The sequence below is a fragment of the Pseudorca crassidens genome, chromosome 13 (assembly GCF_039906515.1).
Source record: "Pseudorca crassidens isolate mPseCra1 chromosome 13, mPseCra1.hap1, whole genome shotgun sequence".
NCBI lineage: Eukaryota > Metazoa > Chordata > Mammalia > Artiodactyla > Delphinidae > Pseudorca > Pseudorca crassidens.
This window is the reverse complement of record NC_090308.1, coordinates 80,084,362-80,107,297: the sequence shown is the minus strand read 5'-3', so window position 1 is coordinate 80,107,297 and position 22,936 is coordinate 80,084,362. Positions and strand designations below refer to the sequence as shown.

General features: G+C 38.0%; 1 protein-coding gene across 17 annotated transcripts in view; it reads left to right on the top strand.

The window, feature by feature from the left end:
• Positions 1 to 22,936, top strand: part of RIMS1 (regulating synaptic membrane exocytosis 1) — a 473,777-nt gene that overhangs the window by 177,823 nt on the left and 273,018 nt on the right. For all 17 annotated transcript variants that reach the window (XM_067702804.1, XM_067702789.1, XM_067702799.1 and 14 more), the window contains one exon: positions 17,866 to 18,079. In XM_067702804.1, the coding sequence (XP_067558905.1) occupies positions 17,866 to 18,079 (214 nt within the window). The remainder of the gene's footprint in view (positions 1 to 17,865; positions 18,080 to 22,936) is intronic.

The window sequence follows — 22,936 nt, the reverse complement described above, 5'->3', positions numbered from 1 at the left end:
TCAGAGACAATTTCCTTGGGTGTCGTTCAGCATCAGAAAGCTCCACGCTCCTCACTTGTGATTCTGCAATAATTGTCATCGATGCTGAGAAAAGCTGTACAGCACGAAGTAGAAGATGCAACCCGAGAACCAGTGGTGAAAGAAAAAGAAACTACGTTATGGTCATGAAAGTCTGCCTTTGTATCATTTTTTTAAGATTTCACATATCAGCGATATCACATGGTATTTGTCTTTCTCTGTCTGACTTACTTCGCTTAGTATGATAATCTCTAGGTCCATCCATGTTGCTGCAAATGGCATTATTTCATTCTCTTTTATGGCTGAGTAATATCCCATTGTATATATGTACCACATCTTCATCCGTTCACCTGTCAATGGACATTTAGGTTGCTTCCATGTCTTGGCTACTGTAAACAGTGCTGCAATGAACATTAGGGTGCATGTGTCTTTTTAGAATTAGAGTTTCCTCTGGATATATGCCCAGAAGTGGGATCCTTGGATTATATGGTAACTCTATTTTTAGAGTTATTTACAAAACACACTCCTATATATAAAGTAGATAACCCAGAAAGACCTGCTGTAGAGCACAGGGCACAGGAAACTACTCTCAATATCTTGTAGTAACCTATAAGGTAAAAGAATCTAAAATAGAATATATATATACATATATATGTGTATATATGTAACTGAGTCACTTTGCTGGACACCTGAAACTAACACAACATTGTAAATCAACTATATCCCAATAAAAAATAAATAAAATAAAATAAAATAAAAAACTCTGCCTCCCTACATGGGCTCTGGGAATATTTGAAGCCAGACGAAAGGGAGAAGCAACATCTGGGCTCAGCAGCCCCCGAGCTGGGGTCCAGACCTCCACGCCTCTAACCCACATCATCCTGAGGTCTCATTATGAACAGAGGAGCCACCGGGATGCTGTGAAAACCTACATCCCATCGTCTGGTGCCTCCAGGGTCTTCCCTTCACCCAGAGGAAATGCCAGCTGCTTAGGTGACCCAGGAGACGGACGCAGCCTGCCCCAGCCCAGCCCCCCTCTGCCGCCCAGGGCTCTCCAGCCACACCAGTTTGCCGGCTCTCCCTCCCCCTGAGACCCGTTCCCTGCCATCCCTCCACCACGTCCGCCCTCTGGGACGTGTCCCCTAACCTCCTGCCTCCTCACTCGATGTCCGCCCTTTCAGCCACGCCTTCCCCAACCTCCTCATCTATGCTTTAAGAAGCAGGGAATCAACAGTAACCACCATTACTTAACATTCAGAGACCTCAGATGATGGTAAAATATGAATTTCGCTCTGCAGGGCTACAATATGTTCAGTTATGCCTCTGAGTTTACCCCAAAGAGGAGTGCAGAGTAATACAATTTAAAGAGAAGGAAAAGGAAGGGATTCCTCTGTAGGATGACAAGGTGACTTTCTGGCCTACTCCACTGACTAGCTTCCAGGTCAGTTAAACTCTAAATAGTTACTGATTTCCAGTTCTACAGGGCTTGGTAACCACTGAGTAACCACTGAGTGCATCAGAGACCACGGGACCCCGGTATTAAGTTTTGAATGCTCATCGGAGGAAATTAAATACTCAAGAGAAATAACCCAAAAAAGTATACAATAAGGTTTTACTCATCATTGATGTATAGCAAAGCATTCTCTGCAATAGTGACCAGATGGTTGAGCTGAAGTTAGATGATGCTTAATTTGATGGACGCTTGCAGTGACAAAAACTGCAAGGTGTTCTGTCCACATTCTATTGAATTAAATGCAGTTCAAATTTAAAGTACCTTGATACTATGCAAAGTTTTTCATAGGTAATGCAATATTATGAAGAGGAAAATGGACTCTTTCTAGCTTTGTGATTAATGAAAGCTGATTGTGACACATTTTTAGCCTCTAAATATAACATAAGATGGTAAGTTTTAGAAGAGACTTGATTATTCCTAGGCAGTGGCTGGCGAGGGTAGAAGATGTCTGGAGTTGATTAAGTAGTGGTCAGGGTTCTAGGTCACAGGGGAAAGATACAGAGTCAACATACATTTGGATAAATTAAAAATTATTCTGATATTCTCTGGAATTTTAGCCTCAACATTTGCAAAACCATGTGAACGATCTACTTTTTGATCTCCCTTTCATGGGTAAAAAAGAACTTAAGTTATTTACAACACCTGTTATATTATTTAGACGATCATTAAATCTTAAATGCATATTAACAATGTATTTTAATTAAAGGATGAAAACAGATGTCACCATTAGCAAATATAATGGGGAGGAAATTACATCCTGTCACTTGTCTTGAAATGCACTCCAGAATGGCTTAGAAAATACGGTACCTAACGATGGCTGACTAATTCGCTATACTGTGCAAGTAGAATCCGGGAAGCTTGTATTGATATTTCCCTGCTTTTAAAAAATGGAAAAAAGGAAGCCTTTTTGCAATAAATGTCTTTGTCCTCAGATATTGAATTTAGGCTCTAAAAGTAGGGTATTTACTGGTGCTGCTTTTAAAAATCTGAACTCAACCTAGTTACTTTATTTTATTATTCTAAATCCTACTTACATATTGCAATCCATTAAAAAATAATGTTAGATGTCACAGAACAAAAACAGATGCTTTATCTGATTTGAGTTCACTATTTTCTCTGTACTTTATAAAAAGAGCCAGTATTTTATGGAGTACTTACTAGTGTCCGTACCTCCGTAAGTACTCTACACGTATTAGCTGTTTTAATCCTCACAACCTCATAAGTAGGTAGGCATTATCAACCCCATTTCATAGATGAAAATGTGAGGTCTTAGACTGTAAAATAACTTGCCAGGCCACAGAGTTGATACAAGAAAGAGCCCAGGAAAGATTTGCACCCAGGAATCTGACCCCAGGAAACCTGGGCTCTGTCTCTGCTGTTTTCTCAAGTATTTCGTGTGTGCGAAATTCAAAACCAGAGAAATATGTTGGTGTCCTCACTTCCTGGGGCAAGAAGCAGGTAATCCGTTTCCCTTCCAGACCCAGAGGAGGGTTGGCATGACTTTATCACACTCTTTCTAGGGATGAGACTGAATGTCTGACCAGACAAGTCAGGAGAGTTACTGGTGGCCAAACAGAGACCTGATAGCTGGAGTGGGTAACCTCTAACCTTGACCATTGGGAGGACTTGTTCACAGAGGAGCTCATTAGGTGTCTGCAAATTAGAGCATGTTGCCTGTCTCACTTATTTCTGTGGCTCTTTTGTTTCTAGGAAACAAAGAAGCTTACAGAGCTTTGTGGAGCCGTTAACATTTTAAAGGAATTATTCTGATCGCGTATTACACGTATAAGGTAGTATATGTCCAAGTTACATTGAAAGGGTCCCCTTAGCCACCATATCCCAGATCATATTTTATCATTCAAAAGAACAAGCAGCAAAACTTGGTTAACTCACGAATAAGAAGGATAAATTCAGTGTGCATAAATTTATCAGACATTAAAAGCCAAAGGGAAAATGACTTTTGACATGTTAAGAGTTTTCTATGTGTCAGTCATCCAGTCACCATTTCAGAGTGTTGAGGGTGCTTGTGATACAAATAACCTACATCTCTCAGTTCCAACAGCCTTAATGATAATAGTCCTCTTTAAAATATCAGATTTTAGGATCTCCTTTCTCTCTTTCTGTTTGGTGAATTAGCAGTGAACATTTTTAAAAGTGCTGAAAAAGATTTCAGACGAAATTATGTGCTTCCCCCGGTGGCTAAATGAGTAACCTGTTTATCAAAGTATAAAAATGATTCTCTCTTGGGCACAGTTTTCAGGTTTAGGCTCTGGTATATCTCAAGCGTTAGAAAGCCGCGATATTATCCCATCATTTAGAAGGAATAGTTCTAGGCCCTACGACAAGCTTCTACACATGCAGGCACTCAATATGCAGGAGCCACAGGGAGGGTGTTTCTTGGGAGATGAAGTGGAACAAAAATTTTAACATGTGCGAGGGGGCGTCTGTGTCCTGAGATGCTCACTTGATGCTTACTCAGGAGTGGTCTCCTGTGGTAAAGTGAAAACGGAATTAAAAATAAATGCTTGACTGAAGTAACAAGCTATAAAACACTCACAGCTAATCATCAGCTCTGCTCTCTTTTCTCCTGTCATCTCTCTGTGCTTTCAGAACCCTGTGGGATGCTGATTGGGTGAACTACATCTTTAACAGTGCTAAATGGAGGACAAACAAACAAAACAAAACAAAACAAACGAGGAAGAAAAATATATGACAAAACCCTTAATGCATAATTTCTGTAAGGGCGTGTGGAATGAGGGTCCTCCACAAAAGAGCAGAAATTGCAACACTGTATACATTTCTCTTTTGTTCTTTTCCAGCTACCTCTGAAAACACATTTTTTTTCTAATAAGTTATACCTCCTGCTGATTGGTCTAGTTTGATTTTAACACATTCAATATTTTCAAGAAAAACAGTTTCAACAACTAAGAATTAAATGGATTGATAAAAATAAAAATCTTCAGTGCCATCTGCTGGACATTTGCAATAAGTAAAAAGTATACTCGTTTTCAAGACTCAGTATGGTCTTAAACACAAAGTGAAAAATATTTTTTTCACCTGTAGTAATATTTTAAATTACTCAACAATATCTGGGGTAAATTTCTGAATTACTGAAATGTTTAGGATAGGTATAGTATTATCTATATATCTATCTATATATAAATGTATTATAGATTCATTTTATGTATATATTATTACAACCTTTCTTTGAGAGTAAAGTTTTTTACAGACTTTATTTTGTAGAGCAGTTTTAGGCTGACAGCAAAATCGAGGGGAAGGTGCAGAGATTTCCCGTGTACCTCCTGCCTCCACACATGCACAGACTCCTCCCCCATCATCAACATCCCCCATCCCCGCCAGGTGCATCTGTTTCGAGTGGCCCTACAATGGCACATCAGTATCACCCAGAGTCCGCAGTTTACCTTAGGGTTCACCCTTGGTGTTGTTCATTCTATGGGTTTGACCAAATGTATAAGGAGATGTATCCACCACTATAATATCGTGCAGAGTAGTTTGACTGCCCTAAAAATCCTCTGGGATCCACCTATTCATCCCTCTCTCCCTGCAACCCCTCCTATGATTATTTTTAAAACCTACAAATACTAATATGTACATATCTGTGATTCATAGAATTGTACGTTTTAAACAATGGTGGATATCACATTAAATTATATAACGTAATAGTTACATTTTCAGCATCTCTTCACACAAGCAGTCCTCCAAATTTTGCATTTATAATTAAAATTTAATTACGTGATGAAGAGTATTTTTAACAAGTAATATGAAGGATGAAGGATGTATAAAAAAATGCCTTCATTTTCTAATTTAACCTTAATGTAGGGATCTCTACTATTTTATAGTCCTCAGATAATCTACACCAGGATTACCTGGGTTGACAATTTAAAAGGCAGGTTCCTGAGATTTACCCCACACCTACTGACTCAGAAGCACCTGAGGTTAAGGTGCATTTTAATAAGCCCATTAGATAATTTTGATACCTACTATGTTTGAGAACACCAAGGAAACGTCCCTCACAAATCAATAACTTTCCATCCTTCAGCCGTATTCACATAAGCATCTGAAGATAGGAAGGTATAGTGGAAAGTTGGAAATACAGGACCTAATTATTCACAAACCAGTTTTACGACCTTGTATAAGTAACAAAGTATGGGCCTAGGTTTTCCCATTTATAAAATGAGATCCTTCTCCCCAGAGATCTTCAAAGTCCCTCCTGTGTCTCTATTTTCCTAAATCTCAATGTTTCCATTTAAAACCAGGTGTTGGAATCTTTCCTATATCTTTTCTCACTCTGAGAATGGGGTTCAAATGATTCCAAAGTTATGAACCCCAAGTCCTAGCAAAGAAGCAAGGGGCTTGGTCCAAATCTGTACAGCCGGATTTCTTTCTTTAGAGGGGCGGCGTGCCACGTGGCTGGGGGGATTTTAGTTCCCCGGCCAGGGATGGAACCACGGCCCTCTGCAATGAAAGCCTGGAGTCCTAACCACTGGACCGCCAGGGAATTCCCCACACCTGGATTTCTTAAATGTCAGGAACCATTCACAGGGTTGAAAAAGAAAACAAAGGTGAAATGTAGGATAATTTGAACTTGTACCAAAAGAAAGCTAACATGGTCATATAGAGAATTAGTATATTGTGGTCCTACAGATCAGTGAAAAATTAACCTAAGTAAATTTAGATTAAGTTATTGGTAAATTAAATGTTTATAATACTTGGTAGGGGTTCAGGTTGCAAAAGGCAGTTCAAGGCTGGAAGGAAAATACACTGCTGTGAAAGTAATCTCTCTTGAATTATGTGAATTTGCAGCTGTAATCATTTCCTTTTGAAGAAAGGAAATACATATGCCAAACACCTATAAACAGCTTGTTACATTATATATGTTTAATATAATCTGAAAACTTTGCAAAAATACATTTACACATTTTAACCAAGACTAGTTTTTCCTCTAAGAAACAAAAAAAAATGCTTAATTTAGTCAAGAATAATAGCAAATCATAAACCTTTCCTAATTTTGTGAATAGAGTCTAGAAGTTTACATTTTGTTAAAATAAATCAAGTTTTATTTTCATGATCAAATTACATTACAATTTTTTTCAGATTTCAGCATGATGTCTTTTTCTAATTGAAGTATAGTTGATTTACAATACTATATTTATGTTTATTTATATGATATTTCAGGCAAATAGCATAGTGATTCAATATTTTTATAGATTATACTCCATTTAAAGTTATTACCAAATAGTGGTTATATTTCCCTGTGCTTCACAATATATCCTTGTACGTTATTAATTTTATACATAGTAGTTTGTATCTCTTAATCTTCTATTCCTATCTTGACCCTCTCCCATTCCTCTCCCCGCTGGTAACCACTAATTTGTTCTCTATAACTGTGAGTCTCTTTCTGTTTTGTTATATTCACTGATTTGTTTTATTTTTTTATTTTTTGTTTTTGTCGGTACGCGGGCCTCTCACTGTTGTGGCCTCTCCCATTGCGGAGCACAGGCTCCGGACGTGCAGGCTCAGCGGCCATGGCTCACGGGCCCAGCCGCTCCGCGGCATGTGGGATCTTCCCGGACCGGGGCAGGAACCCGCGTCCCCTGCATCGGCAGGTGGACTCTCAACCACTGCGCCACTAGGGAAGCCCTGTTTTATTTTTTTAAATTCCACATATAAGTTATATCATACAGCATTTGTCTTTGTCTGACTTATTTCATTAAGGATAATACTCCCTAGGTCCATCTTCCTTGTTGCAAATGACAGAATTTCATTCTTTTTTTATGACTAATATTCCATTAGATAGATAGATAGATAGATAGATAGATAGATAGATAGATGTGATATATATCACTTCTTATTTAGCCATTCATCTCTTGATGGACTTAGGTTGCTTCCATATCTTGGCTATTCTCAATAGTGATGCTATGAACATTGGGGTGCATGTATCTTTTCAAATTAGTGGTGTTTTTGTATTTTTCAGGTATGTATACCGAGGAGTGGGATTGCTGGATCGTGTGGTAGATTTATTTATACTTTTTTGGGAAACCTCCCTACTGTTTTCCACAGTGGCTGCACCAATTTACATTCCTACCAACAGTGTACATTAGGCTTTGAAGAGAAAAAAATAATCTCTAATGTAGGGAAGCTGATCTCCATATACAAAAGAAAAGAACCATTTTCTGAACCATTTATCATTTATCTGAATCATTTATCTTTACCAAAAGAACCATTTATCAAAAAGCCTTAAATAAAGTAATAAATTAAGTGAAACTCATATCTTCTTATGTTGTTCTCTTTGTACCCCCAGGGACTCAAGCAGTGCCTGTTGTACAGCTGGAGCTCAATAAATGTTTGTTGAATTGCTGTTTGTAAGATTCTACTGTGTTTGGTAACTAGGGAGAAAATCTGATGCAATGGTAGGTCTAAGGTATATGAGAAGGGTTTGTGAGAGGTGCTGATAGATAATTGGGAACAAGGAGAATCCCCTTGGATCCCAGGATGAGCAATGGACTACCTTAGAAATCATATTTTAGCAGCCGATTGACGTGATTCGTTCAGTGTATCAGACAGTATGAAAGATGAACCAGAGTGAGGGAAGCCATCGGCCAGAGCCTAGTAAAAAGTCGATGAAATAATGCAGGCTAAGAATAATGAAGGTCTTCATCACAGGTGGTAGATTGGGCTGTGCATCTCATCACCACAGAGGGAAGGTTTTTTTGTGTTTGATTGCATGTGTGTCTTATATCTGAGTCTGAGGTTTACCTTGATTTGTGGTCTTGCAATTTGCTTACTAGATGAAAAGGACTGGACAGACACAAATACATATATGTGTATGTGAGTTTCTTAGGGGACGGCATCTATCAAAAGAAATTTCCTGATGGAGGCTAAATGCTTCCTAGAGTGGGCATTAGGGGTGCTTAGTGTTTGGGGGGAGAGGGAGAGAGAGAGAGAGAGAGAGAGAGAGAGAGAATGAATGAAGGTGAATGAGAATCCCTAGACTCAGCTATTGCTCACTTCAGGTGCAGTGGAAGGAATTAAGAAATTTGACCTAAAGCAGAAGATTGTAGATAAAGTGGAAGACTGACCCTCACAACCTCTGTTCCAGACTCCTTCCAGGGAGTATTATGAAGAAGCCAGAAACCTAACAACTAAATTCCATGGATTCTCTTGCAGCTGGAATCCTTGATGTGATTTAGGATCCCCTAGTCCGATGCACGGGCCTGAGACTTGAACTGAACCTGAGTTAATGGAGGGCCACGCGGCATCTGGGCGTTGACCTTGCTGGTCTCTTTAGCGGCTCAGTGTGACTGTGGTGGTGGAGTCCAGACAAGAGCATCTCAGCCGGGGAGGTGGGGCTCCAGCCATTTGGACACTGGCTTTCTGATTCTACAGCAGCGGTCCCCAGCCTTTTGGGCACCAGGGACTGGTTTCATGGAAGACAGTTTTTCCACGGACGGAAATGGGGAATGGTTCAGGCAGTAATGTGAGCGATGGGGAGAGGCAGATGAAGCCTCCCTCGCTCACCCAACGCTCACCTCCTGCTGTGCAGCCCGGGATCCCTGTTCTTACAGTTTCCTGGCTGAGGACCTTTCAGTAGCTGGTTTTATGCTTTTGTTTTGGAGATCATTCCTGGAGATCAGACCCAGAACCCACTTCTATCCCCCTTCCAACAGTTTTATAGCACCAAATTCTATTACTTAACCTTTTTGCTTAAAAGACTGTGATGTTTTTTTTATTTTCAACCCAATTCTGACACAAGGGACCATTCTTTCCAACCATTTTTTAAAAAAATTAGTCACCCCTGGAGTGCACTGGAATTTTACTGCCCCTCTGTTACAGAGTAGAATCAAAGAGACAGTTTCACGAAAAAGGGGACAATTGTGTTTTGGGACCAAGAAACCATTTTTTAACTGCACCTGTGTTTTGACTTCATGGGCAGTTATGTATAATTGTCAGGCTGTCATTCACTAGAACATACACAGTGGAGGCTTGTTTGCTGATACACAAAGACTCTAAAAGGTGATTTGGTTTCAACTACACTTCTGAGATATTTGGGAGCATTCATGATTACTTTATTATTATCTTAGCATGCTTTCCTATTTCTTTGCTTAAGTACTTACATTAATACCACCATGAGCCAGATTTTTATTATTTCAGAGAATAGTTCAAGTTCCAACTCATCTAGGAAAATGTTTTGGACCAGCTAAGCCAAATAAATCTCCCTGATCCTTTCACCCAGAATTATTATTTTCTAAAGAACAATTTCTTTCCGTTCTTTATATATGTTGCCATAAACTGCTAATTTATGTTTACATATGACTTACCTTCTAAGCACAGTGTGCATACCTTGGAGTCAAGAAGTGTGCTTTAGAGTTGAGGTTAGGGTGAGTTTTTCAACAATAGAGTTTGATGTCAAAAATTTCTAAAACAAGCCTCCAGGGTATCAGGCTAGCCGATGTTTAATTTCGGTCACTGTCAGGGCTCCTTCCCATACATCCCCCAGGTCTTTGGAGGCACTTAAGCGATCCAGCCTTCTCAGAAGAACTCTCCTGGCTTAAACCTCCCCATCACTATTGGCATGGGCCCTTGATCGTGGCTTGTTGTATGTGTTCTGTGCCACAGTTGGGAAAGGAAATATAGACCATGCTTGCTTTTTTCAGTACCCTTGTATATACGTCCCAAAGCAGCTCTCCATCTCAGGTGCTACATGCAAACTGCTCTGGTCTCTGCCCCTCCCTTCCTCTTGGGGAAAGCCCTCATCTTCCTTCGGGACCTGTAACTTTGGCTTTTGAAACTTCAAAGCACTTGTTCCCATCCCCTCCTACTGCAGAAAAATGTAGCCTAGACTTCACCAAGGAGAGCCGGGAAGAAAGGTGGGATTTTGGTCCTCTAGCTTCTGACCACTTTGGGGATGGAGGAAGGAGAAACACAAAACAGAAGTAAATGAGGCGCCGTGTCAATGAACAGAGATTCCTCTTCATCCCCCCATCACCAGTCACTCGGCATCTATCTGTGTGCCCTATTTATAGTAAGTGATCAACAAATACGCATTAACTGGTAAGGATGTTATTAATAACTTCCCGCTTAAATGATTTATTTTGCATTATAGGGTGATATAGATATATATTCTTTTTTTTTTTTTTTGGAAAATTGTTTTGGCTATACCAAGTGGCTTTGTTCCCTGACCAGGGACTGAACCAGCACCCTTGGCAGTGAGAGCACAGAGCCCTAACCACTGGACCACCAGGGAATTCCCAGGATGATATTTATATTTTAGATGTATAGAGAATGATATTTAGTTTTATAGGCATTCATCTTTATTTCCTTCAAATACGTGCCACTAACCACCCAAACAACTTGTTTACAACTGGAATCTTGGAGTTTCTTAAATTGAGTACACAGATATTAAAATAATACAATGATTGTTACATAGTAAAACAATGGAAAAAATCACATCCATGGAGAAAACCAAAGTTTCTATATCAATGCTTTTCTTCTGATAGCATTGCATCTTTTAGAATGCTCTCCATTTTCTCTGTAGAAAATTTAAATCAGAGATCTGTGATCATATATTTTGTCGACCTTGCTAATCAATAAGAATATCTTGTTAATTCTAAAATTGAAATGTACAGATAAATTTCACAAAAAGATTCTACATTTGCAGTCCTGCATTTACTGTAATACCATAAAGTCAAATATGAATTTCCATGCATTATTCATAGTAGAACACTGTCACATATTTGATATGGATTAAAGCATTAAAACATCAGATACAAAAAATAAATATACTATTTATGGTTTCAGTACCAGTATCCTGATTCCAGAAGCAAATCTTATTATGAGGACAGCATCTTGACAGTGAGTGATCTCAGAGTGATGTGAGGGGAATACAGATTGAGAAAAGGGCATGAAGTTTGGTTTTTTTAAGAGATAGTTTAGTAGAGCACTGCACAGGGTTATGGAATAAGTAGATTTTGAAGAAGTGGAAGTCATGAAGGCCGCTCTTCCCTCCCTCCCTCCCTTCCTTCCTGTTTTTCTTTCATAATTTCTGCTGGTAAAAAGGAGGAGTACACTGGGAAATAAGTCAGCCAGGTTGATGGGGACTTGGGTTGGGCTTTTTCTTTCATTGCAGAATAAGGGAGTCCTGTCTATAGGTAGAGGAAGAAGCCCAGGAAGAAAGAGGTGTGAGGATGTAACATGAGTTCTGTGCTGAGAAACGGCACAGTCTTGCTTCTTTCACTCTGCTCCCTGTGGTGGTATCCAAACCAGTCATATGAACACGGCCCATTGCTGGAACCAAGGAAGAATTTTAAATGCACACGAGAAGAGGGTACAGATGCGTCCAGGCCACCAAGACATGGCATCCAGGAGGCTGTGAGTCCCGGCCGGGTCTGGAGTGATGCCTGTGGGGGGAGACACTTGGGCACATCCTTCTGGGAGGAGAGCTCTGTCCCCTGGTGGCTCTTGTCCTTAGGAACTACTCTGTGGGCTGGATTTTCCCCCACTTTTGGTGAGACTGGAAGAGAACGCCCCTCTAAGGCATCCCATGGAGAAAGCGAGAACCGGAGACCTCACTCAGACCCCAATCAAGAAGCCTCATCTCACCAACCCTCTTGCTGTGGCCTCTGGGGAAAGAGTCATTGCTTCCTGTGCACCTAGCATGGCCTGGAAGACCCCACGGTCTAAGTTGTACCAGCACTCAGCGGACCATCACTGGGTTCCCAAGTCACCAAAATAACTTTTTGAGTGTTTCAGAAGGGCACAGTCGCTTGAAGTCAATTTTGGGAATAAATACCATAGAGGAGCTGAGAAATGAGGGGAAGTAGAATTGACTGAGACTATAGCATCTGTAGAAGCATCATGACTGAGCTCATTGGCAGACCTTTTGTTTTTCCATGGTCAGCTTTGTTCACATACCATCAATTAGCCACGATCGAAAACGGACAGTTCCTCCCTGTGAGCGCTTTCCTGAGTCCAGAAACACTTTCATTTGCAAGTTGAATCTGCATTTATTCTCATGCTTTGTGTGAGCTCAATATAAGATCTGAAGTATGTGAAATTATTTATGTATGTATTTTTAATATTTTATTTTTATACAATTTTTAAAGGTTACACTCAATTTACAGTTCTTACTAAATATTGGCTGTATTCCCCGTGTTGTACAGTACATCCTTGCAGCCCATCTTACACCCAAGAGTTTGTACTTCCTACTCCCCCTTCCCTGTATTTCCCCTCCCCCCTCCCCACTGGTAACCACTAGTTTGTTCTCTATATCTGTGAGTCTGCTTCTTTTATGTTATATTCACTAGTTTGTAGTATTTCTTAGATTCCACATACAAGTGATATCATACAGTATTTGTCTTTATCTGTCCGACTTATTTTATTTTATTTTATTGGCCATACCACGCACCTTGCGGGATCTTAGTTCTCTGGCCAGAGATTAAACCCAGGCCCTGGCAGTGAAAATGCTGAGTCCTAACCACTGGACCACTAGGGAATTCCCTGTCTGATTTATTTCACTTAGCATAATGTCCTCCAAGTCCATCCATGTTGCTGCAAATGGCAAAATTTCTTTCTTTTCTATGGCTGAGTAATATTCCATTGTATATATGCCACATCTTCTTTATCCATTCATCTGTTGATGGACACTAGCTTGCTTCCATGTCTTGGCAACTGTAAATAATGCTGCTATGAACACTGAGGTGCATGTATCTTTTCAAATTAGTGTTTTTTTTGTTTTTTTCAGATATATAGCCAGAAGTGGTATTGCCAGATCATATGATAGCTCTATTTTTTAGTTTTTTGAGAAACCTCCACAGTTTTCCACAGTGTCTGCACAAATTTACATTCCCACCAAAAGTGTACAAGGGTTCCCTTTTCTCCACATCCTCTCCAGCATTTGTTATTTGTGTTCTTTTTTATGATGGCCATTCTGACAGGTGTGAGGTGATATCTCATTGTGGTTTTGATTTGCATTTCCCTGATGATTAGTGACATTGAGAACATTTTCATGTACCTGTTGACCACCTGTATGTCTTCTTTGGAAAAATGTCTATTCAGTTCTTCTGCCCATTGTTTAATTGGGTTGTTTTGGTTGTTGAGTTGTATTAGCTGTTTATATATGTTGGATATTAACCCCTTATCAGTCATATCATTTGCAAATATTGTCACCCATTCAGTAGGTTGTCTTTGCATTTTGTCAATGGTTTCCTTTGCTTTGCAAAAACTTTTAAGTATAATTAGGTCCCATTTGTTTATTTTTGCTTTTATTTCCTTTACTTTAGGAGATGGATCCAAAAAATAATGCTTTGATTTATGTCAAAGAGTGTTCTGCCTACATTTTCCTCTAGGTGTTTTATAGTATCTGGTCTTACATTTAGGTCTCTAAACTATTTTGAGTTTATTTTTCTTATATAGTGTTAGAGAATATCCTAATTTCATTCTTTTACTAAAGTATGCAAATTTAGAATGATATATTCAGGTAGAAAATAAAGCAAAGCCCCAAACAAAATTAGTTTCAATAAAACGGGAATAATAATACTGTCTACTTCATAAAGTTATTATGTGGTTAAACATATGCATTTCTTCTTAAAATTAGGTTCCATAAATGGTCAAGTCTTCTGTAGATTTTAATGCTGTCAAATACATTCACTTTTTCAGTTCTTTAATAGCAGTCATTTGTTAGCCAGTGATACCTAATGGGATAGAAATAAATTTTTCCTTCTTTATATTATAAAATATTTCATACATACAGGAGTATTATGTAACATATATGTAAAGCATAAAGAAAAAGAACAAAACATACATCATACATTCACCATGAAGCTTAAGAAAAAAAACATTTCTATTACTTTTGAGGCCCACAGCTGGAAAAATTTCGTATCTCTATGAAAAAATATTTATTTGTTGAGTACATTTATTGTTCAGTATGTTTACTGCACTCAACAAGTTAAAACAAGTTTAGTTTACTGGACAGATGTATACATATACATATAGAAACGTGTTCATTGTGTTGTTCAAACCTCCCTATCATTATTTATTTTTGATCTGTCTGATCTGTCAGCCACACAGAGAGAGATGTGTAAAAATATTCTACTCTGATGGTAGATTTCTCTGTCCTAATAGTTTTATCAATTTTTTGGCTTTATAGGTTATTATATGCAATCAAGTTTAGAATTGTCACATACAACACGAAATGAACACTTCTTTAATAGTAACACCCTCTTTATCTCAAGTAATGCTTTTTGCCTTACGTATTACACCAGTTTTGTTTTGCTGTTGTTGCTGTTTTGTTATTGTTACCCTTTCCCTGGAATATCTTTTTTCCATCATTTTATTTAAAACATTCTGTGCTTTTATAGTTTGGGTATTTCTCTTCTAAACCTCATTTAGCTGAATTTTTTAAGTCTAACTTGATGAACTTTGTCTTTTCATAATGCTGTAGTCCATTACACTTACCGTGACTCCTGACATGTTGGATTGTTTCTGCCATCACATGCTCTATTTCTAATTGTCTGTGTTTGTTTGTTTCAATTCTTATCTTCTTTCGATTGACTTTTTTCTCATTCCATATTTTTCTATCTCCAGATTTGGATGTTATACACTGTACTTCAATAATTTTTGGTGGCTGCCTAACTGGAATTTTTATTTTCAGTCACATGTGCAAAAGTTAAATCTGAAGTTCTCGCTCACAGAGACTCTGTCCATGTCCCCAGGGCAGCTGTCAGCTTCAGAGCTATATCATCTCGGAATTACTGCTCCCGTTTCATACTTCTCCTTTGAGGAACTCAACTCCATACTCTCTCCTCAGCTCAAACATGAATTAAAAGTTATCCTTTTAAATATTTTATCCAGCATTTTTGGCAGTAAGATTTTCCAGGATATTTAGTCTTCAGTATAAACGCATTTGTTTTTGTTTTTGTTTTTTCTCAAGACGGACTAAAAAATATATTTATATATATGTATGACTTTTCCATTCAGCAAAGATGTATTGGCTACTACTATGGGGATGTATGTTTTTATTAGCTGGCTGAACTGTGCACTTCTAACACTATTTACTGTTGGTAGAAGAGAAGTGTCATGTACAGAAACAGTAATAATATATGGTAGAAATAATATTAAGTAGCCTGTGAGAGACCAGAGGAAACGCTATGAGATGCATTAGAGAAAGGTTTCATCTCAGTGCTCTGCACAAATATATTGTACAAAGGTTTCCTGAAACAGATGCCTTTTGATTGGACCCTATAGGATGGATAAAAGTCCTTTACGTTTGAATTTTTAAAAGTCAGAATGACTTTGATTTTCAAGCTGTTATGCCTTAGTATAAATCATATACTAAATCAGGAGTTGACAACCAGGTGCACGGGCTAAATCTGGCCTACCATCTTTTTTTGTAAATAAAGTTTTATTGGAACACAGCCATGCTTACAATTTATGTATTGTCTATGCTACTTTCCTGCTACACCAGTACAGCTGAGTAGTTGCCAACTGATATTGCCTGGCCCACAAATTCTGAAATATTTACAAACTGGCCTTTTACCATAAAGTTTGCCAGCACCCAAACCAAAACATGTTCTGTATCATTATACGTTTATAGGGAAGCTTTTTCTTTAGCCTAGCTTTCTCCTTCTCATTTATATATATATATATATATAATTTAAATATGTTTGACTTGGTGGTTCTCACAATAAATATTTATTCATGCACTCCCTGTCTGCTCAGCTCAGCATTTTGGAATGGGTCAAACAGCTCTTCAATAAATTGATCAGACATTCTTGCATGCATTAAATAAAATATCACAATATCCTCTCTGAACTGAAATTAGCTGGCCTTTAAACTGGGAAGGGTTTCAGATTCTAAACTACTTTATACGCTAGTGCAACTATGTTTGCTTTAATTATGAGAATTAAAATAGAAAAAAGTGTCAGCTGGCAAAGCAGGAAAGGGATTTGAGAATTTTTAAAGTAATAATTAAAGTTCTGCTCAAAAGCTGTTGATGTTAAAATGAAAATATAATGAAATCCCCGTACTTCAAACACTGCAGTGCTCGGACTTCACTTATTGAATGCAGTTTCCAGGGAGTCCCAGTTCCCCACAGTTATCATAGATGTGGAGCATCACGCTAACTGCCTTAACTGACAATAGCATGTGTGTTCTCTGATCCTGGGGAAACTCACATCCAGCAAACGAGCTTAGATACACAGATACATCTGCTTAGACATTTCCCACGAGTTTCTCTTTTGGTGTAAGAGCCAATGACTATTAAGCCTGGGACAATTTTCTTAGTTCTCATCAACAAAATGAAGGCTTCCTTTCTCTGGAGAATCACCGGCTGTCACGGTGCTCTGTACAGAACATGGAACCGTTTCTGTTTGTAGCAGTTTGAGAGAGAGGGGTTTGGACTAATGGGGAGCGGAGGAAACTTCAACCATATTAAGTGTGAATGTTCTTGGGGAAATACTTTGCCTCAACAAATGTAGTTGCCCGAAGTCTAGCAGTTATCAATAAAGAGTAATAGCAACTCTCATACGTATGACCTGGGAGAGATCAAGCAAAACTGGGGCATGGAAAAATCTGAGTATTTGCAAGGTATGGTTTAGAGCTTGTAATATGATGCGACAGATCTAAGCTAGCTCAACTGTAACATATATATATACACACACATATAGGTATATACGTATAAACAGTCCAGTCTGTGTCCTGTGTGGAATACTTGATGCCACACAGATGTCTCCAGGAATGGAAGTGAAGGAAGATACTTCATGGAAGACAGCTTGCCTAGCAATGTAGTTTAAAATAGTCATTTCCCAAGTATGCATCATGCTTCAACCGTGGGTCTTGGGACCAATTTACTGTGACAAATTTTTTAAAAACAGTAATCTGTATTAAACTTCAAACAGAATAAGACAGAAAATATCAGAGCACATTCTACAGAGTTAGGCTAAGAATCTTGTATAACGTTTGCCTTATATACACATGATTGTGGTTGTAAGATGTGGAGTCCCAGTCAAAAATACTTTGAAAGTCACCTGTCAAAGAAGCAGAGTCACGGAGTGGATACAGGAATTCCACTGTTGGGAAATTATATGGAATGATTATATAGAGTCTATTTATATGCGGTTCAGTGCTAATAAGCCCAATGGAGCTAATAGAAGACAGGCTAATACATTTCTTACCTCTGGTGGTAAGGTTAGGGGGGAAAGTGGCTTCGTATGTTTTGCTTCAGTTCAAAAGCTAGACGTCTCTTCTGCTACGAAAAAGTGATTTTGTTCCCGTTTCCAGCATTCCCTTAGCTTGCTCCCATTTTCTCTTCTGCCCAGGAGATTGCATCAACAATTTGAAAGCTATAAGGAGCAAGTGAGAAAAATAGGGGAAGAAGCACGGCGTTACCAGGGTGAGCACAAAGACGATGCTCCGACCTGCGGGATCTGCCACAAGACCAAGTTCGCCGATGGCTGCGGCCACCTGTGCTCCTACTGCAGCACCAAGTTCTGCGCGCGCTGCGGGGGCCGCGTGTCCCTGCGGTCCAACAACGTGAGTAGAGCCGCCCACGGTGCGCACAGGTGGATGCGCCCCGCCTCCCCCGTGACCAGAGCAGGGGACGAGCGATGCAGATAATTCATAAAAGATGCGCTTTCTGTATGTGTGTATCTCGATAAATGATTCCCATTCAACACCAACAGATTACCTATGGGAGTAAGTTTATTTTCTGAAGAAAGTAGTTAATGTAGATTTAGTATCGTGAATTATGAAACCCTTGAAGCGTGTTACCACCAATTCTTCTTGTACAAAAAAAGCAGAACAAAACAACCTACCTTGAATTTCTGCAACATATGTTTCAGATTGAATGAAGATAAAATCAAGGTAGATTGTGTGGCATTAAATTTAACCCAATGCAATCATGTATAAAGCAATAATTAGCCTCTGTGAGAGTAACTTCAAATTTGCTATCATGTTAAAAAAGGAAAAGAGTGCTAAGTCTTATGAAAATTATTTGGATATTTAAAGAGTGTGTCAAAATTTTAATTTCGTGGGGGAAAGTGGTGGTTTACACTTATATCTTCCTAATTTGGAAAATCACAGTTAAAATTAAAGTGAACCTACCCATCAACATTGTATTCTTTGGTAGTGTATTTGAGTTGTAAGTAGGGTATTATTCTAAAATCTCTTCTAGGGGAATTAAGACATTTAGTAAAATAGATGCATTATTAAACTTAAGATGAGCCTACTATTTTCTTTGTAGCCTTAACTTCTCCGAGCAACAGCATCTTTATCTATGAAACTGTATGGTAGTAATTAATTCATATGGTTGTTATGAGAATTAAAACAATTCAAATCTATGCAACTTTTATTTTTCTTTATGTTCCGTTCTTATGGTCACATAAGTTTTCTTTTGTCTTCCTAAAAGTTATGTGCTTTAGCTAATCCTCGTATGCTACCTTAAAGCCTTTCGAAAACAAGCTTGGATTGAGATCGTGTCTGGTGCATAAAAAGTGCACAGGACCTATTTGTTAAATTTCCCTTCTTTAGTTCTTGAACACACTTTTTGGAATGAATTCTTGCAAATGAGACCTGTGATGGTATTCAAAATATTAACAACTCATACAGTAAGGGTACTGTCCAATCTGAAAGGGTGCTGACGCTGAACGCTAGGGTGCAAATGGGCTGAGTGCCCATAGCTGTTGAATGCTTTTAACTTCACATTATAGGTTTGAGGCAATCCAATAACATAGAATCAAACTCATATTTTAAACAGGAGAGGGGTTTAAAGGAAATTGAGCTAAGAGGTACCTATGCTTTTGAGCAGACAAGCAGGCCTAATGTAGTTCATCCATCTTTACTAAACCCATTCAATCTTGGAAAAAATATTCAAAAAACAAAACAAAACAAAGCACAACTTAAAATATTTAATCTTGGACAAAGGACACAAAATTGTATAAAGTTGTTTTTTTCCTGTGACACTGTAAATTTTGAAATACTTGTTATGAATAAATCTTCCTTGTGGGATAATTTATGGCTAAATGATTAACAGATTTCTTTTCTCATTTTTATTTATTACAAACACTTCCCATTCTTAGATTTTTCCAGGTCATAACTATAAATATTTTAAGAGTAATTTGATATAATTATTCATTCAAATTTTATGCATTTTAATATGTCTTTTCAATAATAGGTGGACTAAATATGGTAGTGAATTAAGTTTTCTTTCTGAAGAATGATTTAAATGTAGATTTAATAATCCAAGTTCTCGAAAGTTCTGAAATTATAGTGCCCAACTTTTGTACCTAACCTATAGCAGGATCAGTATATGTGTATTTTCAACAAAAGATTGAACAGTGACTATTTTTTGGTGAGAATAAATATTTACTTTTTAAACTACCTGTGCTTTTATACTTTAAAGTAACACATGATTGCTTTCTTAAAATCTGTTTATTAATATATGCCTTATTTTTGTTTTTCTCTTCTTTTCCCTCTCTCTTTACTCTGCTTCCTTGGATGCTTTCCCAAAGGAGGACAAAGTGGTTAGAATCCATGATTTCTTTTCTATCGTTTGTTATTACAATGCTGTGAACTTTATTAAGTGAATGTTTCACCTAGTGTTGTTAATCACTATATTTCACAAAGAAATTACATGCTAGGAAGAGCTCATTCGTAGCTCTCATTGAAAAATAAAATGAACATCTAGGAGCATTACAGAGTTTTATATTAATAGATAAAGTCTGGGTAGTTTGTGTTCATGGGAACGGTGATATTTTAACATAATTTAAATCATTATGAAGCTCATTTGTCCTCTTAGCTCCCTGAGTTTTGAGGATGATTCATCTGCCTTGAGGAACAATAAAGTCTAATGGGCCTTACCTTTCTCATCACCCATTGGACGCATGGCGGGTGATTTGAAACTCTACAGCAGGAGGAATGGGATGTACTGATTTAGTGGAGAGAATGGATCAAATTAAAATCAAGAGCTCAGAATAAAATGATTGTTCTATAGAACACAAGTAGCAGAGTTGTCATATTGAACCACAGTTTTGCTCTTTTCTTCTCCCTCATGCATTGAAATCACTCCTAAGGAAGTAAAAGGTCACCTTTAACTCTTATCAGTCTTGGAAATCACAGAGGATGTACTCAGTAAGATAGGAGACAAGTGGAATCTTACATCAGCCTGTCCTTTGCAGACATACTATACACTTTCATTTGGTGTAAATTACAATTTCCCGATATGAGACTGAGGCAATGAGTATTTTGGGTTCAATATATCAACTCAGCTGCCTCTGTTCAACTGTTTTAAAGTTTAGATTACATACTGCAGTGTGTAGGCAGCAAACCTGACATTAAGCTGAACATTAACTTGTGTTTTTAAACTTGATGTTAGTATATGTTCATAAGTTTTTTCTATGAAAAAGAAATCAGGGTATTATATAGGGTAGTTATTTTCACTAAATGTGTTTGCCTGTACCATTGGTGGTACGTGAGATCATTCTAGGGGCTATTATTTTAATGCAATACCGGTTTCCCCCACTATCTGAAAATAGAGATTTTCTATGAAAACTTTTGTAAGACCAAATGGCATAAAGAGAAGAAACAATTACCTCTGGACATATCTTGCTAACGAATGCACAAAATAAATCAGATAAGGCACAAATGCCCACAGACACATTTCAAAGCTGTGGTGGCTGGATGCTGAGATGCTGAGTGCGGTCCCTGGGGAAGGAGCTTGGCAGGGCTGCTCTCTCTGCTCTGGGTGTGTACTACCTCTATAACAGCTCACTCCAAAACAAACACGGAACGCTAATTTTCACATCTCACCTTTTTTCTTTCGTAAAAGCAAAGTGGAGTGAAGGGAACTTTTAAAAAGCGGGGGATACGTGTAATGTATTGTATGAGGAAAAAAACATAATTAGACTATCACACTTTTGGTTTCATGAACACTACTTTGGATGAGTCTACGTTTGAAATGTAGGTAATTTTAAAATCCTTTAAAGAATAAAAGTTTAAGTACATAAATAATGCTGGTGTTGTGCAGACTTCAGCTACTTCCGTAGGGCTGGCCAGATTGATTGTTCCCATACAGGTAGGGTATTTGTGCTTGTTATGATTACTGACTCTGTAATAAGAATTCAGGGGGATTTTGTGGTTGTCAGTCAAAAATAGAATGAAAAAAACCTGTAAAATACAATCACTTTCAATTATTATCTTCACTTTGATCAGAACGCATATATCTACCATTTATGTTTAAGTACTCCGTCAAAATTTCATTAAAATGCTTCTTAGCTGATTGAGGTTGACGATGAATTTCCATTTTGGTCCAAGGAAACTGAAGCCAGATTTTGTCTTAGTTGTGTTAAAGAGAATAGCCAAGTATTAAGCAAAGTACTTTATTGCTATTTCTTTCCCTATTCCTCTGAGATCTTTTATTTTTCGTAGAGAAATTATAATTTACAGATGTGTGGAGGGGGTGCTTCTATGAGAGGAAAGCAAAGACTAATAAGGATGAATAAAACTTTCCTAAAAGGAATCTCCATCTTGTTCAATAAAATAATGATGAGGTCTACTTAGTTTGTTAAATTGGTGAATAAAGTGACTAAAATACTAGTGTATGTTATGAAGACCTAAGGATAGCTAGGACATAAATATTTCTTTACTGAGTCCAGTGAAAAGTATTAATGATCACATCTTTTGCAGCCTGGCAATATTTTATTTCAAAACTTCACTCTTAGCCTAAATCACCTCTAGTAATTTGGGAGATTGTGTACTTATAAAGAAAACAGCTTGCCATGAAGAATCACTTTGCACTTGACGCATGTACAAAATAATCTCATTATAAATTATTACGTGTGTAAAGTGCACACTCTGAGAGATAAAATGATAATTTTTATGTCATCGAAAGACTTCTCTGAAGTCTAAATATGTAGGGATACTGCGGATTTCCCCACAGCCTGTTTAAATTGGTTTTTTTTTTAACATCTTTATTGGAGTATAATTGCTTTACAATGGTGTGTTAGTTTCTGCTTTATAACAAAGTGAATCAGCTATACATAACCATATATCACCATATCTCCTCCCTCTTCCATCTCCCTCCCACCCTCCCTATCCCACCCCTCTAGGTGGTCACAAAGCACCAAGCCGATCTCCCTGTGCTATGCAGCTACTTCCCACTAGCTATCTATTTTACATTTGGTAGTGTATATATGTCCATGCCACTCTCTCACATCATCCCAGCTTACCCTTCCCCCTCCCCGAGTCCTCAAGTCCATTCTTTACATCTGTGTCTTTATTCCTGTCATGCCCCTACATTCTTCAGAACCTTTTTTTTTAGATTCCATATATATGTGTTAGCATACAGTATTTGATTTTCTCTTTCTGACTTCCTTCACTCTGTATGACAGCCTC